At 31.3% G+C, this 14,387-nt stretch overlaps 1 protein-coding gene across 4 annotated transcripts in view; it reads right to left on the bottom strand.

Annotated features, from left to right (window-relative positions):
- Positions 1–7,834: 7,834 nt before the first annotated feature.
- Positions 7,835–14,387, bottom strand: part of LOC143072710 (furin-like protease kpc-1) — a 56,120-nt gene continuing 49,567 nt past the window's right edge. The window contains exons 21-22 of one of the 4 annotated variants that reach the window (XM_076247797.1): positions 13,003–13,036; positions 11,433–11,562 (exon numbers count right to left, since the gene is read on the bottom strand). In XM_076247797.1, coding sequence (XP_076103912.1) covers positions 13,032–13,036 — 5 coding nt within the window. In that variant the 3' untranslated portion in view covers positions 11,433–11,562; positions 13,003–13,031. Of the gene's footprint in view, positions 11,563–12,987; positions 13,037–13,336; positions 13,932–14,387 lie in introns of those variants that run through there. The other 3 variants (XM_076247796.1, XM_076247794.1, XM_076247795.1) reach the window with 3 other exon arrangements.

Raw genomic sequence — 14,387 nt, 5'->3', positions numbered from 1 at the left:
AGAATTCAATTTTTGAAGAAATCTAATAAAGTTCAGTTTTGAACCCTTTAGACCTAAATGACGTAGACCAATTTACAAAAAAATAAATGTCAAGATTCTAAATACACGGTTAGATTCAGCATTTCAAGGAACTCCAATTATTCAATTTTTGATGAAATCAAACAAAGTTTAATTTTGAACCCTTATGGCCTCTTTTTCCTAAACTGTTGGGACCAAAACTCCCAAAATCAATCCCAACTTTACTTTTGAGGTTATTAACCTTATGTTTAATTTTCATTCATTTCTATTCACTTACAGTAAAGTTATTGTACGAAAACCAAGAAAAATGCTTATTTGGCCCTTTTAGTTTTAGGGCCCTTAACTCCTGAACTGTTCGGACCAAAACTCCAAAAATAAATCCCAACCTTCCTATTGTGGTCATTAACCTTGTGTTTAAATTTCATTCCTCCATGATAAATATGTTGTTGTCCCCGCAGACTAAGCCCCAAATAACATCGTTTTTGTCTGTAAAAGTCACTACATTAATTGCTTGATAAACGAATTAGGTATAGACAATTCACTTGGAAACTCAACATATACCCTCACGACACTTATCAAAGAGGAAATCCTGGATAATCATAGGTCTGTTCTTTGTTCCTTTGGTATTTCAACCAAAGATGAAGAACTGGATCTTCCATCACTGTATTGGATACCTAAACTACATAAGTGTCCTTACAAACAACGGTATATCGCTGGGTCTTCCAAGTGCTCCACGAAACCTCTTTCTAAATTATTAACATCTATTTTATCAGCAATCAAAGACGGGCTTCAAAGTTATTGTGAAACTGCCTATTCTAGAGGTGGCGTGAATCAGATGTGGATACTTAAAAATTCCAAAGATCTTTTAGAGTACATACAATCTAACTCTCTTTCGTCTTGTAACAGTATTAAAACATTTGACTTTTCTACTCTTTACACAAGTTTTCCACATTCCAAACTAAAAGACAAATTGAAAGAGTTGGTATTACTTTGCTTCATAAAAATGAATGGCCAACGTAGATACAAGTATCTTGTCTTATGGAGGGATAAATCATACTTTGTAAAGAATCACTCTGATTCAAACAAAAAATTCTCTGAAACCGATATTATCAAGATGCTTGATTTCTTGATTGACAACATATTTGTAACGTTCGGAGGACGTGTTTTTCAACAGACTGTCGGCATTCCAATGGGAACAAACTGCCCCTCTACTTGCCGACTTGTTTCTTTATTATTATGAGGCTGACTTCATGCAGGAACTTCTTAGGAAGAAAGATAAGAAGCTAGCAATATCTTTTAACTCTACTTACCGCTATATAGATGACGTTCTTTCACTAAACAATTCAAAATTTGGTGACTATGTGGAACGCATCTATCCCATCGAATTGGAGATAAAGGATACTACAGATACAGTTAAGTCGGCTTCATATCTTGACTTACATCTAGAAATTGACAATGAGGGTCGGTTGAAAACAAAACTTTACGACAAAAGAGATGATTTCAGCTTTCCAATTGTGAACTTTCCATTTCTAAGTAGCAACATTCCAGCAGCACCTGCATACGGGATATATATCTCCCAATTAATACGATATTCCCGTGCTTGCATTTCCTATCATGATTTTCTTGATAGAGGGTTACTGCTCACAAGGAAGCTATTCAACCAAGAGTTCCAAATGGTGAATTTGAAATCATCCCTTCGTAAATTTTACGGACGCCATCACGAGTTGACCGTTATGGAATAACCGTTTCACAAATGATATCGGATATGTTCCTTACGTCATAACTATAATCCCCTTCCCTTTCATGAATGTGACCTACCGAATTAGACTATTTACCAGATTTGTAATCACATAAGCAACACGACGGGTGCCACATGTGGAGCAGGATCTGTTTACCCTTCCGGAGCACCTGAGATCACCCCTAGTTTTTGGTGGGGTTCGTGTTGTTTATTCTTTAGTTTTCGATGTTGTGTCATGTGTACTATTGTTTTTCTGTTTGTCTTTTTCATTTTTAGCCATGGCGTTGTCAGTTTGTTTTAGATTTATGAGTTTGACTGTCCCTTTGGTATCTTTCGTCCCTCTTTTGTAAACGTCTTAATATTATAAGATATTTAAAACATAAGGTTGATAGACAGTCTCTGGAAAGACTTTATATTGCATTTATAAGGCCTATTTTAGAATATGGGAACATAATTAGGGATAACTGCACACAAGAAGAATCAGATCTAATTGAGTCTGTACAACAAGCTGCTGCCAGAATTGTAACTGGGCTTCGAAAGGGAACTCCTAGATGGAAATTATATAAGGAATAAGGTTGGGATTCCCTCCAGAATAGACGTAAAAAAACCAAATTATTGTTTCTTCATAAAACTATTTCTGGAGATATTCCTAATTATATTGCTGCTGATATCTTGTCGTATACAAACACTAATGACCAGTATGGTCTGAGAAAACTAGAGGCTCCAAAGAGCCTGTGTCGCTCACCTTGGTCTTGTGCATATTAAACAATGGACACAGATAAATTCATGACATAATTGTGTTTTGGTGATGGTGATGTGTTTGTAGATCTTACTTTACTGAACATTCTTGTTGCTACAATTATCTCTATCTATAATGAACTTGGCCCAGTAATTACAGTGGAAAATATTTTCTAAAAATTTACAAAAATTTATGAAAAATGTTAAAAATTAACTATAAAGGGCAATAACTCCTTAAGGGGTCAATTGACTATTTTGGTCATGTAAAACTTATTTGTAGATCTTATTTTGCTGAACGTTATTGCTGTATACAGTTTATCTCTATCTATAATAATATTCAAGATAATAACAAAAAACGGCAAAATTTCCTTAAAATTACCAATTCAGGACAGTAACCTAACAACGGGTTGTCCGATCCATGTGAAAACATCAGGACAGATAGATCTTGACCTGATAAACAATTAAACCCTGTCAGATTTTCTCTTATGCTTCGGTTTTTGAGTTATAAGCCAAAAGCTGCATATTTTACCCCTATGTTCTATTAGGCAGCAACCATTTGATTTTCTGGGGGGGGGGGGGGGGGGGCTATGGTTTTTTTTGGAAAAAAAAGTTTGTTTCAATGCTTTGGTGAAAAAAATAATTTGTTTTGGACCCTGAGAAAAAAAAATTGTTTGTTTCACCCTCAGCTGCCACTATATGTAATGCTAAAATTGAAAGAAAAAATTGTTTTCGGTTTGTCGCTAAAAAAATAGATTGTTCTTCGCCGAAGGCGAAAAAAAAAGTTTGCACAGAAAAAAAAACCATAGCCCCCCCCCAGAAAATCAAATGGTTGCTGCCTTATTAGCCGTGGCAGCCATTTTGGTTGATTGGCCAGGTCACGCCACACATTTTGTAAACAAGTTACCCCAATGATGATTGTGGCCAAGTTACGTTAAATTTGGCCCAGTAGTTTCAGAGGAGAAGATTTTTGTAAAAGATTACTAAGATTTACGAAAAAATAGTTAAAAATTGACTATACAGGGCAATAACTCCTTCAGGGGTCAACTGACCATTTTGGTCATGCTGACTTATTTGTAAATCTTACTTTGCTGAACATTATTGTTGTTTACAGTTTATCTCTATCTATAATAATATTCAAGATAATAACCAAAAACAGCAAAATTTCCTTAAAATTACCAATTCAGGGGCAGCAACCCAACAACAGGTTGTCCGATTCATCTGAAAATTTCAGGACAGATAGATCTTGACCTGATAAACACTTTTACCGCAGTCAGATTTGCTCTAAATGCTTTGGTTTTTGTGTTATAAGCCAAAAACTGCATTTTACCCCTATGTTCTATTTTTAGCCATGGCGGCCATCTTGGTTGGTTGGCCGGGTCACGCCACACATTTTTTAAACTAGATACCCCAATGATGATTGTGGCCAAGTTTGGTTTAATTTGGCCCAGTAGTTTCAGAGAAGAAGATTTTTGTAAAAGTTAACGACGACGGACGACGACGACGACGGAAGACGGACGACGGACGCCAAGTGATGGGAAAAGCTCACTTTGCCCTTCGGGACAGGTGAGCTAAAAAAGGGAATTTAAAACTCCTCACCACAGCCTATAAAAACAGTTTTATTTCACATACTCTTGAAAAGTGGAATTCACTTGATGGAGAATATAAAAATATTTTAAGCTTTACAGGATTTAAAAGAAAACTGAATGAGGACATAAGTCCTTGTCCTGTTTTCTTTTCCACTGGTTCACGTAAAGTTAATATAATCCACTGCCAATTAAGAAATGAGGCTAAGTGATCTAAAAGATCATTTCTTTTGTGATCATTTGTCAGACAGCTCTATATGTGCCTGTGGAGATCCAGTAGAAGATAATTTTCATTTCTTTTATGTTTGTCCATTTTTACATTTATCAGAGATATGAGCTCTTTCGAAAAATAAGTAACTTTGATAATGTAAATCTTGATGTCCTACTACAGGGTTGCTCACACTTAAATATTGATGAAAACACAGAGATATTTACAGATGTACAACAATATATTCATGAAACTGGAAGATTTTTATAATTTTTATAATATTTCATGTGATACTATACTGTTTAGAAATCAGCCTATAACCACAGTGTACCACTCTTTAGTCTTAATTAAAGACAAACCTAACTTTATACACAAAAAAACAACCAATTGTGTTTAGCATCTTTTTGCAAATAAATTTATATATATTTTATTTTATTTTTTGTATTAGTAATTATATTTATTTTAAAAATCAAGAAATTAATAGTCTTGTAATAAGATGGTACACTAAATTATTTATGTATTGCAAAAAAGGGCCAATCAATTCTTGTTATTCATATAAATAGAACAACTTTGTTGCAGTGAGTTTGTGAATTTAAGTAAAAAATCACTTAATGATCTACTTGATTCCTAACCAACACTTATTAATGTGGTATTAAATTCGACACCACCTTCAGTAGGTCTTGCTTTGACTTTGTTAACATAGTTATTATATGTATACACAATAAAATACTTCAAGAAGTGGGGGAATTGCCTCCCCTGACTCACTGCAACAACGTATGATCTATTAACTTATCAGAAAAGTATATACTATCATGCATGTTATTCAATCCACTTGTATGGGAAAGGATTTGTATAGCCTATTATTCTAAATTTTAGTTTCTTGTGTATAATTTAGAGTTTATTATGACGTCCATTATCACTGAACTAGTATATATATTTCTCACTGCATTGAAGACCTATAGGCGACACATTTCCCATTTCCATTCTCAATTTTATTATACAGGCAAATCGATACTGGCTGTTATTCATAATAGATGATAAAATATTATGTAAATAATGTTTCATTTTTTTCTATCGATTTTAACTTTCTTGTCGCTAAAATTATTTTCTTTTGCATATTCTTTTTATATTTATTGCAATAATTAATTTTAATTAAAAAAAAATGTTTTCTTGTCGCTAAATAGTTTCTTGTTGCTTCTTGTCGCTAAAATAATTCTTGTTGTCGCTTCTTGTCGCTAAAATAATTCTTGTTGTCGCTTCTTGTCGCTAAAATTCTAAGTTGTGGCTAATTAGTGAGACCATAAACGAGTGCTTGAAATCTTAGGGTTATCTTAAAGAGGACACTATATGGGCAGTTTAACCTCCATGTGAGGAATAAATATGAAGAAAAATCTCTCGGACAATACATTGACAAGCATATATCTTGAGAATACATAGGAAAGCAAGTTTTCTGGGGACAGTTCATGGAGAGGTAAATCTCAAGAAGAAAAATACAGGCATATCCAACTTTCAAGATAGATTAGGTCTCCATGGGAAAATATCTGGACATGGATATCACAAGAGAATAGTACATTGACTGGTAAATCTCTTCGGTATAATACATGGAAAGGCAGGTCAAAACTTATTACAACAGGCGTTTGGATAGACAAATCCTGAGGGGACAATTCACGGACAGGGAAATCCCTAGGGGACATTACAATGATAGGTAAATCTACATGGACAATACATTGACAGAAAAATGTCCAGGAGATAATACATGAGGAGAAAAATCTCTTGAGTTGGGGAGCGGGGATAGATGGATAGGTGAACCTTTTCAGAGTAAACACAATCTTAGACTTAGGTGAGACAGAAAGATTTTTTTCCAAACCAATTGTCCATCATCTTCTATCAAACATTCCATTCAAGATCTGTATAGTTGTGCCAATCAAGCATTCTTTGTGTTATCCTAGACAATTAATTGCATTTCAAATATCTAATTCTTGAACTCCCTATTTTTGAATGAACACCTAAACTTTATCAACTTCAATTTCCATCAAAGACCTCATAAAAAATTTTGGCAACGTGTGTTTGACAACAGCTCATATTTACTCAAATGACATAACAAGAAAATGTGAAAGACAGTAGTATGGGCTGTTGTTTTGTCAAGCAAATGCTGATTTAGGGGGGAGGGGGCCCAGTCCCCTGTTTTCTGGGGAAAATTAGATTGATTATATAGGGAATCACTGAAGCCCACTTATGCAAATTTCTTGATCCACCACTTTCAAGTTCTATAAAACAGGCAGAACGGTTTAACAATTTTGAAGTCAGGGCCTTTTATAGCTAACTAGTATACTGTGTGGGTTTTTCTCATTGTTGGTTGCTGTAAAGTGACATATAATTGCTTATATACACATCATTTGAAAGCCAGTGAATAGTTGTCTCATTAGCATCATATACACTTTTTTCTTAATTAGATATTTGAGCATATATCATTAATTGGTTCATTAATTGGTTGACATGGATAGGATCTTAAGAATATTCTACGCATTGCTTTATGTTTTGAGTACTCCCCCCAAAAAAAAGTTGACAAGGTTGAAATATGAAACTAGTCAGTGGCTATACCATTTAATTGTACTTTGAGCAATTGTCACCACAAAATTGCAACCATAAATTAGGCCGTAAGTTTTCAGGTTTGTATCATTTAACATTTCAGGGTCTTTTATACCAGACTATGAGGTATGGCCATTGTTGAAGACAGTGCGGCGACCAATAGTTGATACTTTCTGTGTCATTTGGTCTCTTTTTAAGAGGTGTCTCATCATACTACATCTTTTTTATAACCAGTCATAAAGTCTCACCTTCAGTCAACAAGACCCAAATATCGGGAAGTTGAAGACCAAAATAAAAAATGATAAGCAGTTATGAAAATAGTGATTTTATTTACACAATGAAGTGATTGCACATCTATACGTAGTATAAACTGTTTAAGATTTGTTCAAAATAAAGCATTTACTCTGATAACATATCAGTCAAATCATAATAAAGCTCTTTTTTAAATAACAAACACATACAATCATGAAATTGTAGAATATGTATTCCAGGTTCAATTTAATTGATTGATTGTTGGTTGCTTTACGCCGCATGAGCACAAAAAGTCTATAAAGGTTCAATTTAAAGATCTTAAGAATATTCTACGCATTGCTTTATGTTTTGAGTACTCCCCCCAAAAAAAAGTTGACAAGGTTGAAATATGAAACTAGTCAGTGGCTATACCATTTAATTGTACTTTGAGCAATTGTCACCACAAAATTGCAACCATAAATTAGGCCGTAAGTTTTCAGGTTTGTATCATTTAACATTTCAGGGTCTTTTATACCAGACTATGAGGTATGGCCATTGTTGAAGACAGTGCGGCGACCAATAGTTGATACTTTCTGTGTCATTTGGTCTCTTTTTAAGAGGTGTCTCATCATACTACATCTTTTTTATAACCAGTCATAAAGTCTCACCTTCAGTCAACAAGACCCAAATATCGGGAAGTTGAAGACCAAAATAAAAAATGATAAGCAGTTATGAAAATAGTGATTTTATTTACACAATGAAGTGATTGCACATCTATACGTAGTATAAACTGTTTAAGATTTGTTCAAAATAAAGCATTTACTCTGATAACATATCAGTCAAATCATAATAAAGCTCTTTTTTAAATAACAAACACATACAATCATGAAATTGTAGAATATGTATTCCAGGTTCAATTTAATTGATTGATTGTTGGTTGCTTTACGCCGCATGAGCACAAAAAGTCTATAAAGGTTCAATTTAAAAAATCTTTCGAGTTATGATACCTATTCTGTTTCTAAATAGGATAAAGTGTCAAAATTTCCATACACTAGGTTCAATCACAAAGATGGAATTTTAGTTTGAAGAGTATAAGGGCTAAAACTTTAGAAAATGTCCAGCAAGGCTGAGCATTCATCATATAGTAATTTGTATAAGTTGCATCAACATTTTCATCAACTAAACAAGTCTGCCAGCAAACTGCTGACTTTGATCCTACAGGCTGACATTTATATTAAAATAAAATATGGACATTTTCACAAAATTCTTCACCAATAATGGACTTTTTAAAAGTATTGCATGCTTTTTGTTCAATTACTTAAGGTACACTAAAATCATACCCTGAATAATGTGGCCCTTATCACAACTATTATTAATAATTCAATTCTAATCTGGAAAGGTGTTTGAAGACAAATACACATGTAACATATATATTAACCAATTATATATTATGTTTCAATATTATTTTATAAAAACAGATACTCCAACAATAAACACAAATGTTTGTAATTATTTCTATTGAAATAACAATCAAAAGACATCACACATATATTTTTTTTCAAACATTAATACAAATATATTTTGAGGACAACACCATAATTAGTTGATCATAACAATTATTCAAAATAAGTAAATATATTTTTCAATTGTCTTCTGCTGTCTTCAGCATAATTTTATTGGAAGTTGTAAAGGCACTTCTCTGTATGAAGAACATTGTTCATATATTGATGTGCTAGACTAGCTGGATTACTCATGTTTGGTGTAAGTGGAAGGAGAATTTTAAATGAGGTTTGAGAACTGAAGTCTTATTTTTTTATACATAATTAGTTAAACGTCACATAATTCATAACTTTAGAAATTTGAATTGGTCTATAAAATACTATGGATGACAATACTTGTAACTAGTTTTAAATAACAGATGTTTTGTGGGCAACTATAAACAACGAATGACCTTCCTCAGCTTCTTTTCTTTCCTTCAGAAGCTGCCAACAGAGGGTAGATATGTGACAGATTTTTTTTACAAATATGTAGTACTGCATTTGAAGGAAATACATTTATTGTCAAACAGGAAGTCAATAAACAACAGCTTTGAAATTGAGTGATGCAGTATGGGTAAACCAAAAAAAATTAAAAATTTAACCTTAAAGATCATCAAAACTGGTGTCTGTAATATATACATAGGAGATACAACCGATCAACATAATGTTTAACTAAACAAAAAAATGTCAATAACTACAAATCAGGTATATAGTCAAAAAGTAATATGAAATAATAATGGCATACAACTCAATAGATATGAAACTCAAAGCATCATATTCTTCAAAAATGAAAGACCATGCAACAACAAATATAAATCATGTATTTTAATAAGTTTTTAATAAAAAAAAAATATTTGTTTAATCTCGACAATCAAGTTAGATCATCAAAATAGTGATTTTAATTGATAACAAATTCCTTCAATATTTCCAAAAAAAATCAGTTTAATTATACCAGCAGGACTTTCAACCTAAATCTGACCAAAAACCCATTGTACTTTGGGTTGTATCTGTATCATACAGAAAATAGCATTACCCCTGTAAGTCAGTTTGAAATATTCCTGGCTGGATTGATCATGGGAAGACTAACTAATAATCAGCAAAAATTTGATTCAAAATATAAAAGGATTTCAGATTATTTTTTTTGAAAAGATAGAGACGAAAAAAATCAAACAATTTAAAATAGCTAACACATTTATGAAGTGTAAGTTGTAAGTACTTGGCCCTTAAATTAATGGATTTTTTTTTACATTCATTGTCTTCTCGAATCCTAAACAATGTTTTATCTCATAAAATCAAAATGTTTTAAAAAAAATGACAATAGATTAAAAAAAATTGCTTCTGGTATTACATTATATTCATTACTTACAATATCCAATCAGAATATAATATAGGAAAACAATGAAATGTCAATAAATTCATGTCAAAAAAATAAAACAAAACCTGCGCTCCTGCACAGCTAAACAAAAATATACATATACAAATCATTTATCAGACACATAAATAAGCATCACTATAATTCAACAAATATCATTGCAACATCATTAATTATTTTTTTAATTAAATAATCATTATATAATTAATAACAACAAAAAAGAAAATTTAACATAAACTGGATTAACAGAATATGAACACTATAAAACAAAGAACACACATAAAATGCTGTGTAAAAATCACATTGTTGTAGTATATTTGATAACCATATCCCATATTGCTAGCAGCTACATAGATAATTGGATATCACTTCTCTCAAAAAAATTTAACATGATCACTTCATAGAGAATTTCTATATATACATTAAATAAAATTTTCTAACATTTGATATAATTTCATAGCTGTCAACTCTTTTGATTAGGAAACAACTGTTTTAAGTGACCTATTATTCCAGTCAAGAGAAATTATTGAAATGCAGAAACTTGAAAAGCAAAATAAAATGTACTTAGCACAGAAATTTTTACCTTTTTGATTCAAATTATAATTTTTTTGAATGCACTAAGTAATTTATCAAGATAAAAAAAATAAAATAACGTAAGACCAACGCTTTCCTGAATGGCTACGTAATTCGTACATGTAAATATTAAGAAGTAACCTATATCATTCAGCTATCAAAACCGAGATAAATTAGGTGATTTCACAAGTGTTCTACACTTTAGCTATTATGTAATCAATTCTTTTTTGTTTGTTCCTTTTGTTTGGCACCTCAATCTTTCATACAGTAATATATAAGCAATAAAGTACAAAATATAATTATACAACTTTTCACGAAAAAAAAAAAATCAACAATGCACTTCATATTTTGATTTTAGTTTTTTACCCATTTATTGGTATGTACTATGGTGTTTAACTGGCAATGAAAAATTAATATTTTTTAAAATCATCTCTTAATTTTTCAAGTTTAAGAGGAAAAAATAATTACCTGTTTTTACAAAATTAACTGGGGCAAAGTGAAAGTTCTGATTGTAATAAGTTTGACCTATTCATGTTAGCAGAAATTTTATCAACTTGAGAATTTTATCAAATTGAGAAGAAAGAATAATGAAAAGACGGACCAGGGTAAAACTTAATGCCCCCTACGCTAAACAAATTTTGACAGTTTAGCTGTCTTAATATTTATGTAATGCATAATTTGTATTTAATACTGTTTAACTAATCAAGCTTTTAGAGACTGCCTAGGAAAACCACCTTTGATTGGTATATCGTCTTCGTCATCAGCATCATCCTCGTCAGATTTAGGTAAGAGTTTATATTTACCGTCCTGTGTCTTACGTTTTGACGTAAGTTCGTAAATTAAGAAGACTAGACCACCAATTATTGCTGTTGCAATCAAACATATAACAGCGACAACAATTATCATGATAGTTTGTCTTTTGTCTGCCATTAAATCAAGATTTTCTCCTTTTTGTGCATTAAGTAAACACTTTTCTGAAAATAAAATAACATCAGAATCAGAGATTGCTTTAACCATTAAGGACATCTTCTAAAACAAATAATCCTTATTTGAAATTTTCTTCTTTGTCATGTTAATTTTTTGTTTCTCTGGGGAAAAAAATCTTTTATCAGTATCAGAACAATAAAATTAACTAGGATGAAAAGAGAGGATAACTTATGTACATGCATTACATGGTATAGCTTGTTCAGATGAAGCCTAATGACAAATTTCAGGTATCCCTGCAGTTTCCTATGAAAATTTCATACATGGCCAATATGCGTTAGAACTTAGAATGTACAAGTAATTCAGTAAAAAAACATTACACAGTAAAACAATTCATATCAAAAGCCTGTTTACAAATTTTTGGAAGCACATATTTGTAGTTATCTAGAAAAAGGCAACAGAATTTTCAGACATGGCCATGTTAGATGTTAGAATATATGAGTAAACAGTTAATAGAACAGGAAGTTGTTAAGCAGTGAATCTGAAACAGAATCACATGGTCTAAAATATTCTGATTCACATGAAACCTGATAAATAATTTCATGAAGCTCTTATTTGTTGTACCTAGAAAAGAATGTGAAAATAATACATGGCTATTAAGTGTTAGAATAAATATGTATAAGAATTTTGTAAAGAGAAAAGTGATAGGTGATGAATCTGAAATTGCAATAAAGCCTAATGATAAATATCAGGAAACTCTTTATCTGCAGATACTGAGAAACATGTGATGGAAAATTCATGGGATTACCAAACAGACATACTGGCATAACCTCCTTCAAAGCAGGATTTTACTCATGTTTACTTTAAAAAGTAATTAAGAAAGTAATTATTATGTGAATGTAATAGTTCACATAGCAAACAAGAAAACTTAACTTCTTGTTTGTATACACTCAAGTACATGTACTTTGATTTGAAAGTAAAAATATCTAATTGATTAATTCAATTATACAGGAGTGCTTTTCATGGATTCATTGTAAAAAAACTTTTTTTGGTGTTCCCCACGATTCATATCTTATATTTTCATTTGCAACATCAACAATCAGTTAACAATCTTAAAATATACACAATATAGTACATAACCATCGACTATGACAAGATTGATTGTTATTTTTCTACATCCAGTGGAAAATATTTCATGCATATTCAGTGAAAAAATTATTATAAATTATGAACAGTGACAGATTCCCAATGATATCAATATCTAGTACAGCATAACCTTGTGAAGTTTGTTTTAATCAAGCCATAGTTTAGTTTATAATTAATATGAAACAAGAAAAACTTATATGATAGACAGACAGACTGGAGTGTAGTTACTAACTGAAAACAAATGGCTTCTATAGCCATTGCAGACTTGGATGCTAAAAAGGAACGTGACATACAAGATGTCATGCGTGTTGACATACAAGTTGACATACAAGATTATACTGTACCCATTATCTGAATATACCATATATGAATGTTACACTAGCAAATAAAACATGACAATGTTAATATAACATACATAAAACTTGCATAATCTACATAAATTCTCCATAAAACCCTGTGCTACACTTTTTGTTTTATTAACAGGTTGAGTACTTTCAATTTGCAGTCTTATTACCCTGACTCAAAAATATTCATGTTCATTTTAATTCATTAATAGTCTAAATACAATGAATACAGCTGTTTGCAATTATTTTCTTTAACAAAAATGAGATTTAGATTTAAAAAAAATCAAACTTAAAAAATGAACACATTTAAAAAAAGTTATTATGCTAGACATTCAAACCTTTTCTTTGTCATGGATTGATATGTAAACAGAAATTTTCTTTCAAGACATTTTGATTCAATAAATAATTACAAAATATCAATATTAATAGCTAATTTTTTTAGTGTGTAATTGGTATTACAAAGATTTTTAAGTTTCATTTAGTATTTGCTGAACCATGAATTCTGTAGTAAGCATAGACACAAACCGGTCAAAAAACTGGTACCATCAGATTTTTTTTTGCTTTTCCTCTTTTATTATTTTGATTACTGTTACCCTATGAATATGTAGGAAACAAATTCATGGTCCATTGAACATATAAGCTTACTCAACTTTACTGTACTTCGTACGTAAAAAAATACATGAGCTGTAATATTAAATAATGCTATGATAAATAATCATCATCACTTTGTACTGGTTCATATTTAACAGTAGAACTCCATGGCAATAATGAAAGTGGAGATTGATTATTTTTTCTAATGGTGAAAAAAAGAAAAACAATGAGTAAGATGATTATAATGGCGATTACAATAACACTAATTGTCAATATCACAGCTGCTTGAGAGATTGCTTTCACTTTCAAAGATGTCGGCTCATTTAATAAACATTTTTCTGAAAGTAAAAGATGCAAGTTTCATGTTAACTTTTTATCTCCAAAAAAACCCAAGTCTTTCTGTCTGTCTAAATTTGGCGAGTATCATATAAAACTTAATTTTTTTTTTAATAACAATCATTCACAAAACTCACAAGATTAGGCTGTACTTGATTTTGATTTCAATCTAAGTCCGTTATTTTCATAATTTAATATATTCTTAATACCTGAATCTGCATGAAATATTGTTAGATTACTTTACTTTTAGGTTACCATATGTCAATTCAAGATTGTAGAATCTAAAGCATTCTGGGTAATTCTTTCAAAAGGCTGCTGTAAATTAATTTCAATTGGCTAACAACATCATATCAACTGAAATTCAACCAATGAAATACCAAAATTGCTCTAGATTCTAAAAGAGGCAAATGTGATAACGTGTTTATGGTGATGTGCAAGCATTTATAAACAAGTGAAAG

This window comes from Mytilus galloprovincialis, chromosome 4 (genome assembly GCF_965363235.1).
Source record: "Mytilus galloprovincialis chromosome 4, xbMytGall1.hap1.1, whole genome shotgun sequence".
Lineage (NCBI taxonomy): Eukaryota > Metazoa > Mollusca > Bivalvia > Mytilida > Mytilidae > Mytilus > Mytilus galloprovincialis.
This window is presented reverse-complemented; position numbering and strand designations above follow the sequence as displayed.